The sequence below is a fragment of the Pseudopipra pipra genome, chromosome 1 (genome assembly GCF_036250125.1).
Source record: "Pseudopipra pipra isolate bDixPip1 chromosome 1, bDixPip1.hap1, whole genome shotgun sequence".
NCBI classification, from domain to species: domain Eukaryota; kingdom Metazoa; phylum Chordata; class Aves; order Passeriformes; family Pipridae; genus Pseudopipra; species Pseudopipra pipra.
Genome location: NC_087549.1, coordinates 117,384,940 through 117,411,255, shown reverse-complemented (window position 1 = coordinate 117,411,255; position 26,316 = coordinate 117,384,940). Strand labels below are relative to the sequence as shown.

The 26,316-nt window shown below is 39.4% G+C and overlaps 1 protein-coding gene across 2 annotated transcripts in view; it reads right to left on the bottom strand.

The window, feature by feature from the left end:
* Positions 1 to 20,205, bottom strand: part of ZNF385D (zinc finger protein 385D) — a 404,459-nt gene extending 384,254 nt beyond the window's left edge. The window contains exon 1 of one of the 2 annotated variants that reach the window (XM_064673182.1): positions 20,049 to 20,205. In XM_064673182.1, coding sequence (XP_064529252.1) covers positions 20,049 to 20,190 — 142 coding nt within the window. In that variant the 5' untranslated portion in view covers positions 20,191 to 20,205. Of the gene's footprint in view, positions 1 to 19,668; positions 19,812 to 20,048 lie in introns of those variants that run through there. The other variant, XM_064673190.1, reaches the window with a different exon arrangement.
* Between the last annotated feature and the right edge of the window lie 6,111 nt (positions 20,206 to 26,316).

Genomic DNA, 26,316 nt, shown 5'->3' with positions numbered 1-26,316 from the left:
CCTATCTCATCTTAGGAGCACCTGGGTGGTCATAAAGCATTTTCATACAGAGCCCTGGTACAATAACTGACATGCTCTGGATAGGAAGAGCGGGTAATAGTGTCCGTAATATAAAACACAACTCCACAGACAATCAGCACATTGCCCTGAGGCATGCCTTCAAAAGACTTGAACTGCAAAGGAGTGAAAAAGGTGATAAGGCAATGGGAAAAGGAAAACATGGCATAAACACTGCCTAGTGCCATTGCCATTGCTACAGGGCAGTGATTTGTTGCCTGCTGTTGTACATCTGAAGCAGTACAAGTGAGTCTAACTGTGGCTATTTTCAGTTTTGTTCCCACCAGCTTCAAACTTTGTAAATTATCTCAGCTGATATGGGCTGATGCTGGCTGGATGCCAGATACCCACCAAAGCTACTCTGTTACTCCCCTCCTCAGCTGGACATGGAAGAAAAAGTAGGTCAAAAGGATTGTGGGTTGAGACAAGAACAGCGAGAAATCACTCACGATTACTGTCATGGTCAAAACAGAATCATCTGAGGGAAATTACCTAATTTATTACCAATCTGATCAGAGTAGGATAAAGAGAAATTAACCAAGTCTTAAAACACCTTCCCCCCAGCCTTCCCATCTTCCAAGGCTCAATTTCACCCCAGATTTTCTTTACCACAGGAGGATGGGGAATGAGGGCTGTGGTCAGTTCATCACATGCTCTCTGCTGCTCCTTCCTCCACAGGAGATGACCTCTCACAATCTTCCCCTACTCCAGCACAGGGTCCCTCCCATGAGAGATAGTCCTCCATTAACTTCTCCAACATGAGTCCATCCCACAACCTGCAGTTCTTTACTAACTGCTTCAGAGTGGATCACAAGTGTGGGCTCCAGTGTGGGCTTCTCTCTCCATGGGTCCACAGGTCCTGCTAGGAGCGTGCTCCAATGAGGGTTTCCCACACAGCCACAGCCAAATCCAGACCCTGCTCTGGTGTGAAGTCCACCACGGGCTGCAGGTGGATAACTTCTCCCTTGTGGACCTCCTCAGGCTGCAGAGGGACAGCCTGTCTCACCATAGTCTTCACCAAGGGATGCAGGGGAATCTCTTTTTTGATGCCTGGAGCATCTCCTCCTCCTCCTTCTTCCCTGACCTTGGTGTCTGCAGAGTTGTTTCTATCACGTATTCTCACATCTCTCTTTGGCTGCTGTTGCCATTGCACAGCAAGTTTTTTTCCCCTTGTTAAATCTGTTATTCCAGAGGCATCACTCCTGTCTCTGATTGACTTGGCCTTGGCCAGCGGCAGGTCCCTCTTGGAGCCAGCTGGAATTGGCTCTGATGGACATACGAGAAGATTCTAGCAGCTTCTCACAGAATCCACCCCTGTAGTACTCCTGCTAACAAAACCCTGACACACAAACAAGTCCACGTTATTGTTTCAGTCCTCCCCAGAAATCTTCAGTTTTTAATGCAAGTGCAGGGAACAAAATAATAGGGAACAAATTCTTAGCTTGCTCTCCTCTGCATATAGATACTACAGATGCCCATTCATCCTACTATCTTTACAGGAATGCCGTACAGTAGTGCCAGAAACTATGCATAACTGGCATGCCTGAGATCCTTATAGTGGCATATCTAGCATCAGGCAATGGAAAGATGCTTGACCTAAATCTTCCTTTAGGACACCATGAACTCAATGCATCTGAGACTAGATGTTTCAGGGAGCATGCTGCTTACATCATAGGAGCCTGCTTTTAGACTTCAACTTGATCAAACACTTAGGCACCAAGGCAGGCTGTATTCTGACAGTCCTCCCACGACCCTTTCTTTGCTTGCTCCCTTGCTTGCTTGTTTGTTTTGAAGTAGCCCTGGTCCTTTTCTGCATTTTTCCATTCATGCTTCCAGATACGACAATAATTTTGCATTTTAGTGTTAACATTGCCAGGACACATTTCCTCACTTTGAAGAGAGTCTAGACCCCAAGACTACTATAGATATGAACTCAGAAGTAAAAAAGCGTGGCAATTCTAGAATTGTGTGTCTCCAGGTGCAACAATGTCACATGAATTACAACAGTAAGGGCGCAAACGTGGCTGCTTACCCGCATTGAAATAGTGGATGACATCAGGAGAAATAGAGGGCGCACAAAAAAACTAATTCAGGTATAAAGTTATCTTGTCCAGGTTAAGAGCACAACTTAGCCTAAAATTGGAGAGTTAATCTGGATACAAACTTTCTACTCAAAGTAGGAACTTCGAGTTGGATTGTTTTGAAATAAAAAAAGCTAATGTAATAAATATATACATATATTAGGAGTCCAATGTGTATGAAATTGAAATACCTTACCCATGAGAAAAAATATTATTCAGAAAAAAAAAACTGTTCTTCAAAGAAATTTAAGAAAATTTAGTTCCTTCAGTTAAAGACAAAGGTTCAAAAAAAGCTAAAAAATAGGGCATCTTCAAGTACATGCTGAATCATTCTGCAATTAAATATAGTCAGGGTCAAAAAGGAAATTCTATGCATGTTCATGTGTTGTATCTGCATCCTTTTTGAATTCCATATCTAAGAACATTAGGCAAGTGTCAGGCAGAAACATATGTTTAATTTCCATCTATCTTCATAAATCCCTTTCCTTTAAATGCCTCCTATTACTCTGAGTGGTTGGCATATTTTGATCCTTCAAGCTTTTGACATTTTTTGAGGTCAATATATATGTGAAAAGATGTAATTACAGGGAGAACTGATAGCACTGCATGTTAAGGCTGCCATCATTACCTATGAGGAAAACCCCATTATCACCTTAGAACTTTGCCAAACTTTGACTGCAAGGACATTTCTTACTGTTCGATGTCTGCAGCAGGTGGAATTTTTGGGGAAATATGGCTAAAGACTTTTTGGGAAAATTAGGCTAGGAAGACATATTGTTTGCCCACAAATCTGGAAAAGATTACTGGATGTGAAGGGCTTAGAAGACAGCGAGGGGGATAAGAAAATACAGGGGGGAACCGAAAGTGTTAATGAGCCTGGGACTACCTGGAGAAGGAAATTTTGTCAGGGAATCAGGAAAAGCAGAAATAAGAGGCTGAGACATAGGCATAAAATATTTGAATTAATTGCTTCCAGGTGTTGCCAGTTGTATGGTAGTGCTATAAACTGCAAGAGGCAATAAAGGGTCCAGTACCTCTAACCCACTGCAGGTCCCTATGCTGTACTACTATCTGGCTCTCAAGCAATGTGAGTAGTCACACACTGTCAGCTAGAGATCTGCCATTTTAAGCTTGAACATGGGTCTCTTAGGTAGCTCTGCTACCAATATTACTGTGCAGCAGCTTCCTGTATCTCTAAAGACTCTGCTAGCAAACAGTATTTACACCAGTGCCTGTTTTGGGGAATTTCCAGAAGTATCACGGCACACCAAACATTGCTCTGTTTCCACAAGTTTTAGAACCACTGACACCCTTGCGATTTCCTTTGATCTTCCTTTGGTTTCCCACAGGTGCTACCTTCCCTTTCATCCTTTGATTTAGACACAAGCACTGCCTGGCACACCCCAAAGAATTGCTACAATCCAACATCAAAATATTCTACTGCCTCTTCCCTGACTTTTCGTTTCCATGAAACAAGAACATTACCAGCAACAATTTCAACGTCTAAGAGTTCCCCTAGTGCCTGGTTCAATTTCCTCTGCAACATCCCAAATGCCAGGCTAATTCCAAAGACAATCTAATTTAGTGATATCTTCTGATAGATACAAAGAGTTCTAGGTGCAGCCCAACCATCTCTGTATTGGAATCATATTTCGAGACTTACAAGGGAAAAAGAGAAAAAAAAATTAAAAAATACCAAATCCACACACCTCCCTTTCAGCCTGGACTGATTAGTAGCTACATCTTTCATGAGAACTGGCAGTCACCATTCATTACCCACCCTATGTTAAATGATTTATTGAAAGGTGCAGGTCTTCTATGGTTTTCTATCCTCTTACAGATATTACTAAAATAAGTAGTTCATTTAGACATTCTAATAGTGATTTGAACTTTATGTGGCAAGTTTTCCTCAAAGTAAACACAAATCAGATAAATTGCAGAGACATGCAAACCTGCAACAGTTTCGCTGTATGAATTACGTATTTCACAAATCTTCTTGGAGACCTGTCAGTTTCCATAGGCAGTGCATAAGTACGAGAAAACATTCAGTTCAAGACTCTCATTTTTTTCCTGGCTTTGATTAAAAGAAAACTAGAACAGTTTCTCTCTGCTGTTGTATTCTTTGATTAGGAAATTTGTCAAATGCCTTTTTCAACTACTGAACTGGAATGATCATTATTGCTGACCACTGTATATTATACTACTCTTTGCTTTCTTTGACCAGTTAAATATTTCATCTTCTCCACATCTCTTAAATATTCTACACTCACCCTTGTGCCGGCTCAGTTGTAGAATGTTCTTTAAGTGGAAATGAAACCTTCTGTGTGAGGCTTTGCTGTCCTACTTCTACTGTTTTGTCTCCTTGTTAATCATACTCTTTGCTATTGCCCTCCTTATCATGGCTGTAATAGTTCTTATTTCATCATTTAAAACTATTCCACACTTGTGAAATGAAATTGTTTACTCAAAAGCTATTGATGAGCAACTCTGAAAAGTGTCAACAATGTTCGAGCTCTATGTATACAGATTTGGCCATGCTACCTTTCCCCAGTACATGCATCTTTTTCCGCACTCAAAAACCTGCTAACTTACCTCAGTAAATTCCTTGGATACCTGTTCCCATTTCCCAAATGCAAACAGCCACTGTGCAGACATTGCCTATACGGCCCTAATGTTTGTTATTAAATTCAGCTCTTCACTTATCCACGAATGCCACAAATCCACTTATAATTGGCTGAGTCAGGCAATGCTGTGACCCCTCTCATATGGAGTTGAGCACATTCTTTTCCATGAGAGGCACCCTATTCTTATACAACAATATTTATATATGGATATAACACATATTAAAAATAAATAAATTATGTATTATATAGAATTCAAGTTTTTATAGGAATTGTATTTCTTTCAGTAATAATCTCTCCAGAAATCTCAGACAATTTAGTTTCAACTGATACAGTCTTTACCATCTTTCCACTAAACATGCAAAAAGTATAACTCTAAGCTAATTAAAAGTCAACTTACATGCTGGTACAAACAACGATGGTTATTGCTTTTGCCTGAAAGTTGAATTATTTGCAACTTGTCCCTATTTGTTGAACTCCACGTCACCTTTTGCTTTCCACATACACGCCACAATTTCCTCCTACCAAAAGGTTCTCTTCTGGCTCATGGACCATTTGTATGCTGGTAGGACCAGCTCAGTGCAAGCATTCAGTGAGGGCCATATGTGGTATTTTACTCCTACTTCAAATAATTTGGCTGTCAAGGCATACAAAATTAATTCTAAGTGCAGGGGAAGAAATACACCGTCTGAAGTTGAAAAGCTTGCCAAAGGGAAAAGTAGCATTAATAAGGATATTGCTCATTTATTGCATTCAACTTTTCAATATCTTTCTCTAAGTTCTGTAATAACATATCCAGACAGAACTGAAAAGGCAGGTGGATGAAACTATCAGAAACAATGACACAACAAAAAAGGGTTTTTACCATTTGCCAGTGATGAGTACTATTGCAGTCCTTCCCTATCCCGACACAATCTATGGGAATCCCCCAAATCAGATTCTTCCTATCTATCCAAAATTTCCATAAAGTTCTCTAAGTCATATGTACCCAAAACAACATTTTCCTACAGCAACATCAGAGAAGACAGCAGCTTGAAGAAAGGACAATCAACATTAGCACTTCTCTGTACTTCTCATGATTTGAGTTTGGTTTTGAAGTATATATTTAGGAGTATAGTTTCCTCAGAATCTTATGTTCTATCTGTAATGGTATACCAAGAAAGTTTACTATCTTTGACCTTCCTGAAGTTATTGGCATAAAAACAACAGAAAGCAGAGAAAGCATAAATGAAAATTACAGTGTTGTGATATAAGCATGTGTGTGGAACTCGGGGATCATTGAGCTGACAATTTGGACTCTTGTTACAACTGTGAAGAAAAAACATGAATTTCACACACATGAAAAGCAAATTAAGGTCTACATCTTAGCAGCAGATTAGATAGATAGATAGATAGATAGATAGATAGATAGATAGATAGATAGATAGATAGATAGATAGATATAAAATAAAAGAGTCTTTAGTGTGCCAGATGGAAATTTGAATACACAGGTGGCAAGAACACAAAATCCTAAAGAGGAAAGGGAAGGGCTTAAGCAAGAAGAGAAACCATATTCAAATTCTTGATTTTGACAGTGAAACTCAGATTTAACCGAGGTTATGGGAACTGAATAAAGGGAGAAGAATTTCTGGAACAGTAAAGACATGGAAATTAGTGTATCATGGAAAGAAGAGTGAGAGAAAGAAAGAAAATATGGTGGCGTATTTAGAGTCTTTTTTCTCACAAGATTGGTAACAGAAAGATTTGTGCAGGCAGGCTACAACTGTATGCCAGGATTATAAATAAGAATATAAAAAGTAAAGGAGAGACACAACCAGATAAAATTATTCAAGGAAAAAAATTTAATTACAATTAAACATGAGTAATAACATAGTTTGGATAAAATAGCTTTATTCCATAGGCACAGGTTACAAAACATAACCTGGGTATGTGGTTCATTCTGCGTGTATCTCCAGCCTTCTATTCTGAATATTCTTACCATTAATTTGAGCTGTAAGATTATGCAGATGATGGCTTGAAAAGAAAAGAGAAAGGATTTTTCCATTTTGATGGGAAGCAAAATAGATGCAAACAAACCATGAACAGCCTTTGCTAAATCCAGGTATTAAACACATTTTCATTCACGTAACTGTAAGGTTTTTGTTGACAGCATTAAAACCATTCAGGAATGGCTTTATTCAGGAATGAAAATTATTATCTACATGTCAAATATCTCTTATTTCAAACCTTACTGGAAAAATAGAATAATTAGTCAAGTTGACATAAAATTGATATCCAAAACATTAAGAAGTAATAAGCCTTTTTCTGGTCTTTTCCAGAGGGAAAAAATATCCATTTCACTTGTAAACAGATGCACCTAAAAATGGCCTGAAACTGGGCAGCTTTATGCTTCAAAGTTATTCATACTTATCAAATAAAATTTTACCTCACTGAGAAGTAAGGAGAGAAACGACAATTCTGCTTTGATATAGACTTTCACATCAAGATATTTACTGCCACCCTATTGCTGTCAAATGTGATTATAAACCAGGGATCAGCAAGCAGGAGATTAAAGGCTCATCTGAGAAGATGGAACAAATGAAATTGATGAAAACTGTTCAGACTGTGTCAGCTTCACAGGAACAGCCATCCAGACAGAGGGGCTATTGGAATTACAGATATGAGTACTCTCAGTCTCTCTCTGGCTTTGAAATGTAAATGAAAACTGCTGGAATCATCAAACAGAAAGTGTCCACTTTTTTTAGAGTTATATATACTGTGGGAGTAACCTCACGTTAACTAGCTTTGTGGAGCACCGGATCAGTGTTATATTAAATGGAGATCCTTGTTAATCCTTGGGTTTTCTCTGCTCTAACTGGAGAATTTTTTCTCCATAGCCACTATACACATTCACTTTCTGTTTTGTAAGAAAAGGAAGTACTTATTGTGGTACAGTCTTGCAGACAGGTACTTAAGGTGCTACATGAGCACTAAGGTCATTTGGGTATTTGTCTAAGTGAAGCCACTTTAGAGGAGCCACAGCCAGCTACGAAATCTTAGAAATAGACGTCTCTGGCCAGCTACAAAAGCTTAGATATGGAGGTCTATGTACATAATCTTTATTGGGTGGATGGTTGAAGGGTTAAAGAATAAGATTTTATTACTCAAAAAGAAAAAGGAATGTGTGGGGTTTAAGCTGCGTTTCTCACTGACGCATAACAGTTATCACAATGTGACTTGCCTTTGCCAATTACTTTTTACTGATTTTACAGTTTAGAACCCAAATGTTTTGAACATCAGAAGGTGCAAGTTGAAAATGGGTATCCTTCAGCTGCTTGATGCTTTCTGAAACCATGATCTTTTTTAACATGTGTAATTTTATTACAAAACAGGAAGTGGTCTCAACCTCTATAAGCAAACAATGTGACATGTTTGAAGTCTCCCCTTTCAAGAAGGACGCCACAAAGAGGAGGCAGACACATACACAGGCACTCCACACTGTACCTAATTCTAATTTGGGAGCTACGTGGGCCCCAATCCATGCCTGTTCCTTCATGCAGAAGAGCAGGTGCAAGCACATTCAGGGCACTGTCTCCCATAGCATGCAAGAGTCTCACCCAGAAATGTGCTGGGTGTAGGAGTAGTGGATCATCAGGACAGAGCAAGTCTAATTTCATTCTCTGTGAACTGCAAATGCAATTTCTTTTGCTGCATCCTGGGAAAAGTACAGCAGCAAAACTATCCTCCCACGGTGGATTTACTAAAGTGATTTTTTAAAAATGAATGGAAAGAGAGAAAAGGAAACCCTATACAGAATAAAACTCCATTGCTTGTATATATTTTCAATTATACTGTCTAAAATGAAAGTTCCACTCTGACATTCTAAAATAATTTATTTTCTTTCAGCTATCAGTAAAGATTAAAAACAAAAAAAGTTCAGAGGGGTAGATGGTGTATCACTACACAGAAAGCCAGAGTAATCACTTTCCCTGTCCTCCCCATCCTCCCACATTTTCCTTTATGGGTTTTTCTGCTTTTACTGCCTACATTCTTCACCTGAAGTCAAACCCTCTGTTTACGGCATCACAGTGGTTGCTGTGGAGGTTATTACAATGTACAAAGCCAAAAATGATGAGTTCAAATTTGGAACAAGCAGTAGTATCTCATGAAATGTGTCTAAAGGAATAGGAGATATTAAAGGGAAAAAAAAAAAAGGACACATATATTGTAAACAAGTTAATTAACTTCTTAAATGACTGTTTTCCATTAACTTTAATTACCACAACTGCTTTCAGATATATTACTCCAATGGTTGTTGAGACTAAGTGCTAAACTGTACATATGGAAGCAAGCATGCACATGAACAGACAGTGCTAACACAGAAGGCAGCAGAGTTCCCAGCCACGCTGCTCAGTAGTGCCTGCTGTGATTGCTGTCGTCTTCTGTAGCAAAAACATACAAACAACAAAGCATGGTAACACAGACATGCACTATGCAGTGCTGCTCTGACGGTGAAAGTACTTCATGTCGACCTTCATACAGCACATTCCTCTACACTAGATTCAAGACTCAGTAAGTTATGAGCAGAGAAAACATTCTTGAAAAAGCTGTTGGTTCATTGCAATTCCTTCTACTGCATGGATTGGCTTCATACTCCCCTTCTCAAACATAGACACATTTTACAGAACAGCTGTTGAAGTAACAGTGCTAATTCTCAAGAAACATGTTAAATATTACGAATGGGAGACATCTGTCTTGCCATTTGCATCACAAAGTCAGCCACTGCCAAATTTTCACAACTTTGGTAGCAGATACAGTCCATATTTGTTTCTCTGCATTAGGAAAATCATAAATTAGTTCTATTTACTGAATTAGTTTCTCAAGCACCTTTTGCCCCTAACTTTGACACCTGAAGTATTACTGAGAGTGTAGGGTCCAAGGAAAACCACTGAACAAAGATTTCTGAATCAGATCTGTACTGACAGAAAATGCTTACCCACCTATTTGTTAAGAACAAAACCTGCAAAGGGCAGTGGGACAAAGATAAAATCAGATGTCAGATTTAAAGAAGAAAAACCCAAACAGTTGAGAACAACACAAGTAAGAGAAAAGTTTCAAAACTGAGACTTTAATGGCCACAGGGCTCAATGAAAGATCTTATCAAGATGTTATTAAGCAAAGAAAGTGAGTCTCTCAACAATCTTTTAACATGACTGCCTTGAAAGTGCTGGTGGCCCAATGTATCTTATTGCATGTTTGCAGAAGCATTAACAAAATACTATACCAAATAGCTGAATTTATTAGGATATGTTGGACAATGGCACTTAATAACAAAAATTTTAAAGTGTTTTCTTGTAAAGAAAAACAGTATTCTTTTATACCAGGAAAATATGTTACTATCAAGGTTGCACTATAGCATGCAGGCTATGCTGCATGGCAATTTTTACATAGGAATATTGTTGGAAAATAGTGAAATTCACTACTAGGCTTGTGCACAAGAAGATACCAGGACATAAAGATGCAATGGAGCTGCAGCTTCTTCATCAGATTCCTTAAGCCAGACACAGGGGACACCCAGAGAAACCCACTCACCCTGTGGGCCGGGTGACATGTGGAACATCAGAACAGGTTGCCATGCTACTGCCTCAAGGCTGGGACCAAGAGAGCACTGAGAGCCCAAATCCAACAGGACCTGCAGAGTTCCAGAGTCCTCACCAAAGAAGCCAGACAGAGATCCCAGAAAGTTTGTGAAGGGCTCCTGGTGTTCAGAAATACGTTCAATGAACATCGGGCCTGTAGCTACAGAGCTGCCGTGTGGTTACGACTTCCTTGCTCTTGGCTGCAGAGTTCAAGGGGTGCAGTTAGAGTTCACTGAAATGCAAAATATTTGGTTCATGGACCATTTTCATCCCCTTTTTTCTTTTAAATTTATTTTTAAATCTAATGTGGACTAGAGGAGTGGGTGATTCATAGGAATACCCTGACCTTGTATTTACTTCCACAGATTTGTAGGCAAGTCCACCCAGCAAGAACAGGGACAGGAGGCACACAAGCTTTCTCTAGCAGAACCAAATGCCGGGATCCATGCAGACAACACTGAAATAGATCCAACATAAGCTGTCTTCATTTAACATTTTTGAAAAGGTACGCACCAGAGACTGGTGGTCTTACTCTAGAAGAGAGTGAAAGGTAAAAATAAATATTGAGTCTTCACCTCTAAGTCCAATGCATGTAGGATACAGAGGCAGCATGATTAAGGAAGAGACAAAGCAATACAGAGGGGTTTGAAGACTAATCCTTCAGTCCTATGAGAGATCCAAAAAAACCCCCAATCAAAACAAACCCAAACAAAACAAGAAAAATACACCCACTCTCTTTCCCCTACCCCAAAAAAGTAAACAAAAACAACACAGCAAAGCATTATCTTTCAGACTCCACAGTGACCAGAGACCTCTGTGCTATAACTACACTGGAACAGTTCAATTACTCAGGTTGCCAAGACCCTTCTTATCACAAAATCTTATATGTAGTTATGATTTATGCAACAGATAATTGAAGGGCCAGATAACTGGCATACTCTTCTGTATTTCTCAAAAAGTTAACTAAGTTTCTAGATGTACTCAGATAAAGGACTACAAGCCTAGGAATAGTTATCACTCCTCTTATTCAGAGGAGTTGCTAAATTGCCATGCATTTTAGCAAATGATTAGCTTTCCATGGTATCTTTTCTGGAACATTTTTAAATAAGGCATCTTGCACTATGTTTTGCAAGTGGTACTCAGATCATCAGTGGAATCATTTTTGCACTACTTACTCTTGGACTGATTTCTAGGAAGATGTTAATTTTCTAAAATTCCCTCTTTTCCAAAGTTATCAGGGTCTATTTTGAGTTCCAGCTTTCGAAAAAGTAACTAGATTTTGTGCATTCTTCTTCCTTGATGTTTTCCAGATTGGACTGAAGAAAGCCTTGAGCAACCTGATCTGATCTCACAGCTGACATAGGGCAAGAAACTGGACTAGAGATCTTTATTAGGATTCTTCCAACCTGAACTGTCCTATGCATTCCTCAGGTTTCCACTAGATATACTGAATACAATCAAGACTTAATGAATATAAATATTTTCACGAGATCTTAAAAAAAAAAAAAAAAACACAAACCCCCCAAAGAGTCATATACTATTGTCAAAACATATATAATTTTGTCACTTTCCTCTTTTTACACTGAGAAAGTCATAAAAAGCTATTTGAGTTTGCAGAACACAAAAGCTTTCAGCTAAAAATGTCCATCTGCCATCAAACTGGCATCATTGTGGTACAGGAATAAGAAGGAAAAAAAAATAGCCCTGAATACACCTTCAAGTTTACCCTTGCTGCAATGGAGCAACTGCTCAAAGGTATTAAGAACTCTGAAAAACTCCCAGGTGACACTTAATCATGATTTCTGTGAGATCATTTGTGTGTTGATTCCCTGGAACAAATGCTAAAATGGAAGAATTCTGAAAGCCTAAAAAATAAGCTCACTGACTGATCTGATGCATACAGCAAGGAGCTGCAGTCCACAAGGTCAAACCGTTCCAAGATCAGAATCTCCAATCACTACAGTTTCTGCAAGGTGATTCTTTTCCCACCTGCCCATTTGAAACATAGTCCCCTCCCAAAAATTAAGGTAGTTGAGCTGGGACTAGCTTTCCAGCCTGGACACTAAGAAAACAAAAATTTCACACACCAAAAAACAATACCCCAAAAATGATCCTATTCTAATCAGGTCACTACCACTTCTCAGTGAAAAATAATAGGACATCCTCCTGTTGCACAATGAATAAAACCAATGGTAAATTCTTTTTTGCTTCATTAGAACTTGCCTTTGTAGGCCAAATGCTTGAAGCAATTTAGGCTGCACCCAGCATTACCATTAATACAAACAACTGACCAATCCTCAGGCTATTTCAATGATATCTGAAATCAATACCTGGACTGGGAGCAGCCTACCGTAGAGAATCTACAGAACTCCAATGTCATCCAGACTGGAATAGACCGTGTTTCCCTAATGCATATGTTATGTTCTAAAGAGCACTTCCCTCCAGTTTTTAAATGGATTTACAAATCTGAATATCTCTCAGAACTCCAAATAGCTAGAAAGTCAAAATTCACACCTCTAGGTTAAATAAAAATTGAAGATTGTGTTCCCATTCCCTCTTAATTCAGGCTTGAACATTATAAGCCACACATTAATGGTGTCAAGACTTGATTATCAAGATGTCTTATATTTAAAAATTATGCAGAAGTCTTGAGACATTCTGCCCAGCACAGAAGACACCTTCTCATCTGCTTTGAGGTCCTGGCTGATGTGAATGCATTGCAGGGGCCCCTTGATCTTTCTGTGTACAGTTTCTCATTACAGAACCTCCTCTCACTTACCTCCTAAAAAGTTTTACTCACACCCACTTCTTGTCTAGCAGAAACCATGACCTCCCACATGAAACCACAGTGACTACCAGCCCAAAAGATGAAACTGGTGAGGACATCTGGTTTATACTACACAAATTTACTCAATCCAACTTCTGGAGAAAGAGTATATCTTCTCAACCTCCCATTCCTCCCCCTCACTACAAGTGCCAGCAGTTTAGACAGCTCTGTAGTTTCAGAGCTTCAGAGCGATAAGTATTGAACAAAATACCAGAATGGTTTGTACAGCAAAGCGCAATGCAGTCATTGACAGTAACAAGCCTTTTTTCTTACTTCTTTCCACAGGCTCCTGGGCTCCTTATCACAAACTAACAGTTCTACTTCAATCTGCCTTCAGGACAATGTTCTACCCACTAATTCCTACACCTCATTTCTACTTTTCGATACTTTCCATGGGAATATGGGATCAACAACTCAATGAAAATTGGTCATGGAGAGCACATGAAAAATATTCTTAGTCATTACAGTGCACAGGATCACAAATCCATCTTAAAAATAACATGTTTTGCACAATATTTTGGGGTTATTTATTAAGTAGATCCTTCAGTATTTACCTTCCAAATGGAAATAAAGAACATAATCTCAATGATACTACTATAAAGTTAAGGCTAAATGCTACTTAACAAGTCAAGGAACTGCCAGTGTAGTACCTTTTTAACAAAAGGACATTTATTTTCAAAACATTCTGTTTAAATAGCAACGAGAGTGCTATCTTCAAGCCCACTCACATGGCAAGAGGTGTGAATTTTCATTTGCTGGCACAGCCTCCCTGCCACGTGGCCCCTTCATTTTCACCATGTCACTTCTCTAAATTAATCAAAGAATGCCATTATAATTTTGTCTCACTTGTTACTTAATGCTTCCAATTTTAATCAGCACCAATTTAAAATCCATCAACAAAACAGAATATATCAAAGTGAACCTACAATAACAACATTCCTGGTTCAACTGCTATACACATATGTGTACTGCAATTCTGCTGTGATTTTGTTTGACTGGAAATATTACAGCCTCTACACAATGTCATATATATGAAAACAGAAAAATCAAAATGCTACCTTACAGTTTCATGAGAAAGAGAAGTTGAAACCTGAAAGGATAAAGATATTCCAGGTTTGGGGATGGCTTATGCTTCTACTGCTCAGAACAGCACTGATTGAAGTCCAGACCAAATACATATGGGAAAGCAGTCAAGTGTGGCCACGGTTCCAATCAATTATTATGGCGATGTGACCAAACGAATTCAGTGCATAAACAGACATTCCAACGATAGCTGATGGACAAGATGATTCATTGTTTTAACATGGCAAGGCTAAATGGAAAGACAAAGGCAGAGACACTAAACTGAATACTAGGATTGGAACTTCCAGATGCAAGTGTAAAATGCCTCTGAACCAGGGTTACTCAAAATATAAAGTACTTCAGAATGTACTAAATTAGACAGTTTCTATAGTTCTATCAGAGTCATCATTTCACCTAGCTTCAGAATTTCAAACAGCAAGACCCAAATTATTAAGGAAAGTGATCCTTTTTTCCCCTTTTAGATCACACCTTGTATTTCCTAGCAAGGTGATTTCTGACCTCTGTCTGTTCAAATACTCTCTAAAAAAAAAAAAGTCAGAAAAATATATCTGGTTATGGAATGAAGGGGAAATCTTTGGTTTCTAAATTACATTTTTGTGCCAAAATAAGATCTAAATGAATATCATAGAACTGTATTCTGAGTCTGCTTCTAAGATCTAGATGGTGAGTTTGTCATTCTGTTGTAAATTCAAATTTAGAATATTACATGGATGTGTAGCTCTGACTACATCTAATTATACAAGTTGTAATGCTAAGTTTTATCAGCATCATAAATATCCTCCTTTATGAACTAGGCACTCACTAGGGTATTCCCCTTTTTACAGTGAATTAATTTGAAAACATAATAAAACAAAAGAAGCAAATAAAAAATAAAAATTTAAAAAAAAAAAACAGAAAGAGGTAACAGCTAGCACTTACATCAAGGAAAAGAGGGAAGGACTAAGCAAGTCAAAATATGTTTGGTAAACCAACCCTTCTTATTCTCAAGGTCAAACCCTTTATCCATCCATTTGACCTTCACAGCAAGGTCTGCATTACACACAGCAAACACACACACTGACTAGTGAGACCCCAAAAGTGTCTCAGGAATCAAAGCGTCAGTAGATCTAAACAGAAATAACATCAATATTCACACTTCTTCAACATATAGGCTAGAAAAATACTTTAATATTTAAAATCTACCTGCAGAATATTCCCGCTGATCACAAAGAATTTGTTTACTTGCTTCAAGAAGAAAATTTCTATTCCTTTATATTAAGTGTATACATGTAAACATATATATGAATTTTAGACATTTATTTTTACAATTACTACAATAAGGCACGTGTAAAAAGTGAGGCAGGGAGAACTACACCTCCACCAAAGCAGATTTGGTTATGACTGCCTCAATATGACAAAGAACATTATTTCCCAGGAGAAAGAGAAGGAAAAAAAGGAAGAAGCCAACAGAGAATAGTGAAACACACTGCTGAATATTTCAAGAAGAAATGTGCAAAGATGAGAACATCTGAAACTGGAAAGCTCAAGTACAACTTCATTACCCTAGTGTCAAGCATGGAATTAGTCCAGTCCAGGAGTTGTTAGCATATGTTCATAAAACAGGGTTTATAGAAGGAGAAAACAATGGACAGGTTTGTAGGGGTTTTTTCCCCCCTCTCTCCATTCTCTCATCAGTTCAACACCTTTAGAAGAGCCCACTTCTCTGCAGTGATAATATATTGACTTCTACCCTTGCCATACCACAACCTTTCCATTACACCAAACAAAAAAGGTAACAACAGTTTTTGTCTTGTTCTGTGACAGCTCAAGAGGTGAAAACTAAAATTAGTCAGTGGGTCCAGGTAAAAAAGAGGTTTGTGTTGCTATATCTCATGTTCATTCATCCATCCTACCTTGGCATGATCCAGCATATTGGCATTGAAAACTGATTTCACTGTGCTGGTTGAAGCACAGAGGACTTCCACTTCCCAGTCTAAATTTGGCACATTTTGTGAGCGATTTTTAAAAAATCAAATAAATTAAGAAGTCGTTTTCTGCCCAAAACTACACCTATGTGCACAAACACACTCCTATACCTTCCTCCAGCACTATTTACTTGTGCTGGTTTTCCCTGGTAATTGTTTTAATACTTTCACATATATTTTATATCCCTTTTAAGGCTTGCTTTTTCTCCATAAGTTATTTCTGGTGGTATCAAGTAATTTAAAACATATTTCTGATTCACAACTTCTAGTCACAAACTTTCCATATCTACTCCTCAAGGGAGGAGATTTTTTCATAAAAGAATTTCAAAGTTTTCTTAAGCAGTACAGTAAAATATTACTTGATTTGCACTGTGGTTTTCATTATGCTACTCCTTAACATCTTCTGCTTAGAGAGTGTCTGTAATAGAATTCTGGCTATAGCTGTCCAGCTCAGTTTTCAAGCTCTAGGGAAGTTTTACAGATAAGGTGCCAATGCAAACCCAACATTAAATCATTTAAAAATAGGCTTTTTACAAGACCATTAATTTTAATAATTTTAACAGGATCTTGAACTTTTTGCTGGAGTCTTGACAAAAACTTAATTTACTGTCTAGACCACAATGGGTGGAAATGCTAGTTCTACTTTATATTGCTTTACATGGTATGAAACTACAAGAAGTGTAAAACAAGAACTTCTGCACATGAGATCACAGGGCAATTTTCATATTTGTGTTTTAAAGTATTTGAAAAGTATAAAAAAGTCTCCATAATTCCTCACCTAACAAGTGAGAAGAATGTCAAAGCTGAAAAATATTTGTAACTTGGCTCAGTTAAATGGCAGGTTTGCTCAGGTGCAACCCAATATGCACCCTACCAATTTAGACCCTTAAGTGATGCCCAAATAAACATATCTTAATCCAAATATACACAGAAATATTGTGCTTGTGTCAATCATAACAGTGCCATTGAGATCCATAGAGCTACGACACTTTTTACCAACACAGGCTGGTAGCCCATTGAAATGGTTTTGCAGCAAAATCAGAGAGTAGGAAAGAATATTACTGTCCAATATAGAAAGTAATTCATAGTTCTGATACATGCCAGTTCTCTTGTGAATAGTTCTCACTTCACTTTGATAATTGCGTGCATGCACACACGAATGACTCAAACCTGTAAGTCTGTTTGCCAGTTAAAAAGTGTTGACAGCTCATATACTACAATTTTACTTTTACATATATCTTACTTATAGCCACTCTAATGCTTTGGCTTAAACATTTGAAGTAAATTTTCCATTCCTGCATGAATTGATGAATACTGCTTACAAAAGCTGAAATTTACTTAAAAGTCCCTTCTTGGAAAACAGATTGTTTCTGTAACTTCGAAATTTTTGGATGCATACTAAAGTAATAGTGATTTTTGGTTTTCTACCCAAAAATTTCCTTATAGCACACAAGCAGTATCAGGGACATGCAAATGAGGTCTAATTTCACTTTTTTACCTTACATTTGGAGTTGTTAAAGGTTAGTAAATAATCAGGTAACTAAATCTAGGACACCCTGCAAAGACAATATAGCAGAAAGAGTGCTTATTTTTAAATCACAGTTGAAAACTAATTGGAATGCAAACTGTATGGGCTGCAGTGTAATTTAGTGTTCCACATTGTTGCAGCAATTACTTAAATGAGAATTTAGTGTCATATAATACTTTAGAAAACATTTATAAGAAACAACCCTGATAGACTGAAACACACCACACCTTTTTTCTTAAGGTGAATTAGAACTAAGTTATAAAATTACTCCCTAATTTAATTAATTTATGGTAGACCTACTTTGATAATATATAAATCACAGCAACATATGCAGGATTATAAACTTTGCCACAATTGCATAGCTGAATCAGTCAAATGTTTACAGTTTGGTCCAACACATTACACCACACCGTCTGTGGGTTCAGTTCTGGCTCAGGTCAGTGGCAAAATCCCACCACCTTCACTACATCCACAGTTTTGGTCTGTGTGCCTAGCTACTGTATAATACCCACATATAACAGGTATACAGTTTAAAGGAATTCCATCAACTATTTTTCTCATGTGAGTTATTCCCCCACAAGCAGCATTACACTCAGAATTAATAGGATAAATATTTACAACTATTTTTAAACAGCCACTTTTATTCTTTAACTAGATAATCTTTATTCAGACTTTTAGTCTGCTTCCTCTGGCTTGTGAAGCAGTTACAAAGAAGCAAAACAGAAAAGGAGGTGTTGCTGTAAAAGCACTCTGGCTCAGAAATATCCAGGTGACAGGCAGTGAGAGAAACGCTGAATTTTCTTTCATTTTAGACCTGCACTGGGGGTATTACTTTCATAACAAGCATCTTCTCAAAACGCCATCGCCTGAGATGCCAGGCTCCCCATCGTCCCAACATCTTTTTCATCAGGATTACTGCATGAGCTACAGTGCCCTGTGGACTTGTGAAGAGTACAAATTACTCCTTTAATTATTTTCTCAGGAAAAGACATAAAGTTACTTTGGGGACTAACATATCCAACAACAAACCAACACAAATTAACGCAGAACTCAAGCACAACTTAAACTGTTACTTTACCCTTTAGGGGTTAGGTCAGAGGCTTCTGCAAACCCACTTACCCGAACAGAGGACTTAAAACCCAAGGGGAACACACAGCTAGAACAAATTCTAGTGAGATTTCCAGATATTGCAATCAGATCCACAAACAGTTGGGTTTGTTCCTCAAAGCAGACAACGGTGACAGCCAAGCACTACAGAAAGGAAACCGTACATGGCAGATTTGGCTCTGGATAAACTGCATTCAGTGTTCAGAACACAAGGGTCATGAACCTCAACACTTGTTTTCAATAGTTTGTGCAACACCACTCCCTTCTATGTCTTCAAAGTGAAGATCTGATTTTGGAAGAACTGTTTGTGTGCTGCCTAGCCTTGGAAGGGAGCATCTATCTCCCCGAAGGGAGGAGGAGACAAGACCACACAGGGCAATATTTTCAACAGTGCTTTCCGGGCATGAAAGCCAAAAGAGGTTTCGGGGACTCTTCCCAGGTTCACTGGCGTTTGCCAGGTTGCAAATGCTTTCTACAAAAACAATCAAAGAGCCGCTATCAAAGCAAGATGCCAAAACGCACGCGAACACTGTTCCTCTCTCCTGTCCTCGGCAAATAAAAGACATGAGGCGTAGGTCCGCGGAATTTGGAAGCAGGGAGCTCCTCTCCGTCCGCGCCCGCTGGAGGGGAAAGGAGAAAAGGATTCCCCTGCCCCACAGGAGCCGAGAGGGTAAAACAAGTCACAGGCAAGTTGGCCCCGGGGCTGCCCCGCGCGGACCTCGGGACTGCCCGTCCCGCCCCGGTGGGCGCCCTGCCGAGCCCCGCCGCGGCCGCCCGCTTACCGTGCCGGGGCTGGGGCTTGCCGCCCGCCGGCTTCTCCTTCCTGCCTCCCGCCGCGCTCCGCATCCGCCAGCACGCCGCCCCCCTGCCCAGCCAGCCGGCCATGCCGCGGGCGGCCGCGCTCCGCGATTCCCAGCGGGAGAGCGCGGGGGCGGCGCTGGAGCGCGGGACCCGCTGCCCGGCGGCGGCGAAGGGCGGCGGGAGCAGCGCTGTCCCGGCGGACCCGCCTCCGCCCGGGCCGGTGTCAATCAGCGCGGGCGGGCGGGCAGCACCAAGCTCCGGGCAGCACCGCCCCGCGCCCCCCGCCCCGCTCCCCGGGGACGGCGCCCGGCCCCCGGCCCCCTGCCCCGCCGGGTCCGTGCGCCGCCCCCTCGCTTCGTACCGTTTGGGGGGAGAGCATCAGAGGCGGCGGCGATGGGCTCCCGGGACCAGAAGGCTTCCACGCTTAGCAAATGACAGCCCTCGGCACAAACCTCCTCCTGCCCGCTGGCTAGTCCTCCTGCAGCACCTTCTCTGAAAAACATGTGTACGTTACCTCCTGCCATCAAAATCATTGGTTGTGCACACTCCTGACTCCATACCGATGAGTAACTCAACCTGAGATTCCCACTTCCCACAAGCCCATGTGTGGTGAGACAGAAGCCTGCCTGCCTCCCTCCTTTACCTCCGCGGAGTACCCTCTTCTTCCTCGCTAGAGTCCCGGGGACTCCCCCCGCCGCCGAGTTCCTCCCCTTGCTTCGGTATGGGGCCGCCAAAATTTCTGTAAAACGATTACTGCAATGCAAGATACAGAATGTTCTCTGAAATTTGTTGTCTTAACATCAGATGTAATGATTAAAAAGTTACAGGCGCAGAGAGATGCAATTTTAGCAAGTTTCAGACAAGAAAACGTAGTTTGAAATGCATTTTTAGTCGTAAGGATTTGGCAGAACAGGGTGTTTCCTAAGTACAAATAATGCACATAGCTTTTGTTAGCAATCTTAGTAATAAACCCACTTGCATATCAAACTATAGTAGTCACTGCAACAGCCCTAAAAAGTTTTTCCATGGTCAATTTTTAATTTTTCATACACATATATATCTATGTGAAATCAACACTTTCACAAGGTGTATCCTTCTTTCTGTCTGGACATTGAAATACAAAGAAAATTTTGCAGAACTTGTACTGATTGGAAGGGCAGGTAGGCAGGGGGGGAAGAATCACAGGATCAGGTAGGTTGGAAAAGACCGTTGAGATCATCAAGTCCAATCTATGACCTAACCACCTTGTCAACTAATAAGCCCTTCTCTCTGTGCCACTATATTCCATCTCTCTTTCCTTGACTTCAAGAAACTTGTGGAGAAAGATAATTAGGGTTTATTGTTATCATAACTTTAAAACTTATTGTTTGGAAACTGACTCAGAACCAAGCTGCACTTTTTTAATTAATTTTTCATTTTGAAAGACTCTTTGGCTTTGAAACTCAAACAGTCAAGGTGTAAAGGAGCCTTAGCCTGCCACATAATGGCACTGTTTTGTCCTCTAGTTACAAATTATCCTTTTTCTTTCCAATGCCAATCTCCTCCAACAGCCCCTTTTGAACTCTTATCCATCCTAAGCCCTGAACCCCCAAGCTCCAGCCGTTCTGCCTCACCTGTGAATTCCGACTTGCAGAAGTGAGTCAGAAGTGTGGTCTGCTGAAGCTGATGGTGTTTGAACACACTGCATCAGGGGTGTTTTTCATTAGCACTGAGAATGATTCATGTGAACAAGGATCACTGACCTTGACCTGACATGCACAGATACACCCCGTGGTGATGAATGTAATAGAATAAACAGTTAGATATGACTGCTTATTCCCTCTCCTAGTGTTGTTCTTGCCCAACTCTATTTCACTAGAATACAAACAATGACTCATTTGCTTACCCTCATAATATCACATTTAGAAACCTTCTATTCATCTCCGCTTGAAGGATCTTGAATAAATATACTCCCCAAATGACTGAGTTAAATCACATACATTTTTATCACGATGCTGTTTCTGTTGTTATTGATAAAGACTACACAAGTGGGTGTGTGGTGTATCATGTTACTGCAGTTCTACATGAGGAAGTTTTTTATACTGAATAGTCTTTTTGTTAAATGTTCTTCTAGAAGAGTATGTACACAGGGGAGAAGAAAGAAAGAAAAAAAAACATACTACATCTGGGGATATATCTCCTTTTGCTGCGAATCTGAAAATCCTTCAGCAATAAGTTGGAATGCAAATCAAAAATAAGACATAAAAAAGTTTTTAAATATTTTTAAATTATATAAATTGTATAAATTTTTAAGTTATATAAAAACATATTGCATAGAAAAGAAGGTATTAGTAAGGAGGAAAATCTGCAATAGTTGTATGTAGAATTATTATTCCAGAACAGGTTTAATAAATAAGAGGAAAAAAAGAAAAAGACTTGTACCAACCTTACATACTTAATTTGTCTTTGTGCAAAGAGGCAACTTTGCAGAAATTTCCACAGCTGCAAAAACCCCTTCTCAAAGGACTGATTTTTCCATTACCAACATATAATAATTTTCCTTTTCTTTTTTTTAAAGGAGTGAAAGACACAAGAGTCTTCTTAAATATTATTGTGCTGTGTACTACCTGTGATTCAAAGGATCATCACACTTCATCACTTGCCAGGTGTAACTGAGAATCTGAGCAGCCTCTGTTGAAAAGACAAGGTATAGATATAAAATGATAATACTGAAAAGTTACCTCTTTCTATCATACTGTCATTCCTTTGGTGTGGCATCATAGGTTTCAGGCTAATTTTTATTTAGTCTTGTTTATGTTTCCTGCTCATTTAACGTTGAAGATGTGCAATCGTTTTCATGTATTAACTTGGGGCTATTTTTCCACTGGCAAATGAGTATTTGGATGTCATATCTCTCTGTTTAGCATGTTCTTTGCACATAAACATTAAACAGACTGGTGATTTGAATACATGTTCTAAATTTTGCTTATGCTGAACTGACTTATTCAGACCCTCACAAGCAGGAGCATTGCCATACTTTCTTATTTACTTAGGCATCTGTTGTTTTACCTAAGAATATTATGGAAGCATTTCCAATAGTACCAGTTCTTAGGGATGAAATTATTATACTTTCTTCCTTTGGAAAGGGAAATACACAGTAGCTGCTGCCTTGTCGGTCTATCTGAGGATATGACCTCAAATTGGTAAGGCTTCAGCTCAGACCATGGCAGTAGTTCATCTCTAATCCAGAAGCCCTGGACAGTTCTGCCCCTTCTCACCTTCCAGTCCAAAACTTGGTGGCAACATCCTGACAATTTGCTATTAATATGAATTTTCTCTTAGTGTGTTTTAGTACTGAAGACATCTACCTTCTCCTAGCCTGGTGTCATGGGTGGGAGTGGAAGTCTTACACAAAGTTATTAAAAAGTAAAGTCTTGCCAATGAGTTTTGAGGTACAGAAAGGACTTCCTTGCTTTCTAAACCCCGTCTCAGAGAGGAGTCCAGGTGCAGCTAAACCCAGTCTTAACCTCAGATTATGTTAATGGTTTAAACTTAAGGAATTATAGAGGTATGATTGAAGAAGTTTTGTCCCGCATTTTTAATTTTGGCAAAATTAGAATATTTATAGATTGGCAAAATGAAAATATTTATATAAAATGAATAATTCATTTTATGCAAATAATCAGACAAAAGATCTTAATCAGAACTATTTACTACACAATATAAACACTAAAAATCTACTAGTGGAGTATAAAATAGCATAAAGGAGTATAGTGCACTGTAACAAAGCAATTATTGAAGCAGTTATATTAAAACAAGCAGAAAGAAAGAATTATTAAGTAGAGATCTGATGTAACTAGCCCATACCAATGCTCATGGGGAGATCTTTTTCTCTCAACCTCTAGGAGTAACATTGGAGGATGTGCCCAGCCAAGGGAGGAATCTCCACACATACACCCCAAGAAGGGTTGTATTAGAAGAACCTAATTGTATGCAAGGGGGCTGGACTTTAATGGTATAAAGTCACTGACTACTACTCACAGATCTACTAGCCAGCAGACTAGCTTATCTGTCAAATACTGTTTCAATAGCAAGATGTGTGTTCAAGGTCTGGTGAACCAGGATGGTTTTAGCATATTTTAATACCAAGAGAGCTCCCTTGGCACCAGCAGTTTGATAGCTTGCATTGTGTTGGATTTTAGGTCTTACCAGGGGTAGGCTTTCCTGCCACACCTGGCCAAAGAGAGAAAAGCTATTTGAGTAGAAACACAGTTCACAAATTTACACTGATTCCTTGCAGAGCACCACTTCACATTCCGCATGGGAATCTGTGCCTCTCCAGAAGATGCCTCCAGGTTATAACACATTACAAGAGATTTTGTACAAACTAGATAAAGGAGAACAACAAGCAGTATTTGTTTTGTGGGTTTTTTTCCATGCTAACTTACCTGCTTGCAACTGCCCTCCTCTGCTTTGTGCAAGTGCAAGGCTGCAATAAAGCAGCTGAACTGGCACTTGTACTCCAGCTTGCTCTTTCACAGCAACCTCAGCTGTTTTCATGCGTTGTTTTGGGTCAGCCAGTGTAGGCTCCTCTTGTACTTTCTGGTGCACAGCAGTGTGTCTTTGGCTGCAGTTACAATACATGGCATAGAGCAGGAGTTAGGCTGTGGTGGCTCTTGCCTTGACAATAGCAGTGTCCACCCCTACTACAACTTCATAATCCTCAGTATAATCTGTCGTATTTCTTTCATGTGCTAGGGGCAGCTATGCACACACAATCCACACACAAGTCCAGCAAAGATACTGTGCTGCTTGCGCAAAGGGCAGCAGAGATCCCCACCAGCCCAAAACCATAAGACTGCTGCTGGACAGGGCTATTTGGGGCAAACTTCAGAGCTAATCTTAAAAGAGTCACATTTTTTGCTTCTTGGGCCCGTAACTGTTTTACAGAGTTGAGGGTAGGTTTAAAGGACTAGGTACAGATACAGGTCTTAGTACTAGAAGTCTGACCAAAAAAAAAAAAGACAGCTGCTATAATCTTACATTGAATGAAGCAGAAATAGTGACTTAGCTTTTATCTACAAATGTTAATGTTCAGGTTATGTATGCACAAAATTAACATACATTTGAAGTCCCAGAATCATTCTTTTAAGTGTAATATTGTTTCTCCTACTCCTAGAAACTAGGGGGAAAAGTGGGTAACTTTGAAACAATGTCACACTGGAAAGCAACTTTTTTGTTCTCTGTGCCCTTGCCTGTGCTTCCTTCAACCCTCCTCTGTTCCTTCTATTACTCTTAACAGCAGAAAACTTGTTTTCCAGCAAGAGGAAGTGAAGGCATACATTTCCAATGGGCAGTACAAAAGGTACAGTTCATAAACTGCACATACCCTTTTCATGTCACACAGAGCTTGATCCAGGTAACTGCAAAAAGCAATCAAGCACCTGCCCAAAGCATCAGGGGTGCTGGGTGGATGCACCAGGGGGATAAATGTGGAAATTTAGAAAGCCCACAGAATACAGCTTTGACCTTAGAGCATTTCAGTTATTATTCTAGAAGCTCAAATTTTAAACGATCCTATTACATGTTAAATGTCCTGCAAAAGTCCATTTTTTTCAAATTTTTATTCAAATCTGATCAGAGGGGGCTACTTGAATCACAGTCTTGTCTCTGAAATGTTGTTGTGGGACAGAGTTTTGGTTTTTTGCCCAATATACAGAAGAACTACAAGACTTGTAATCTCAAGTTCCTTTATTGCAGTACTAATGCTTAAGGTGTTTCAATATTTCACTATGTAACTTAGAGCAGGGTGAGGAAACTGCATGTACAAATACATCACTAATACAATGAACAAACATTTAGAGAGATATAAATAAGTATTTCCGGCCACCACCACTTAGTGGCTCACAAATAAACCAGGAGGTTTCTGAAGGAAATAATAGTTGTGAGAGTATAAAGTATTAAATGTAAAGCATTAAGAAAAGCTGAACATTTGCTGCCCTTTCCAGTCAGTCAAGTTTCAGTGACTGACAATAAAAGGTTATGTATAAGAAATTCTGTTCTCAAAGCTATGGAATTTTTGTAGGGGTGCCTCTTGTTTCCTTGGTTAGCTAATGAAAAAGACATGCTACTAAAGAGCTGGAGCAAAAGACAGATAACCTTTCAGATGCACAAGAGACACAATCCCAAGAGGTCACACTATTCTCAAGTATTTACTAGTCTCAGGTATTTACTAGTGCTTTCAGTCTTGCTTTGAAGAACAGGGTTTTAGATAAATATAGAGCAAGATTATGCCCAGGGATCTTTGAGAGAAGAATTAGAAGGTCAGTCATAAAGGCTAAATTCAGCTTATAATTACTACAGTCATAGAATTTAAGAAAGAAATAGCTATGCTAAGAAAGTTTAAAGAGATCTTCCTTTCTACTTCTTTCCAAAATGAAATTGAAGTCAGTTTAATATAACTGACAATAGAATCTGGACTAAGAATTTAGTCCTTACAGATGTGAGCAGAAAGGTACATTTCCTATCCTAACTGGAATAAAACCTTTGCCCTGCAGTGGGAACTCACCCGAGGGTGGTGGGGGAGATGGGGGGGGGGGTGGGCAATGGAAGGGGGAGAGAAAAGGCAAGCTCTTTTTCACCTGTCTTCT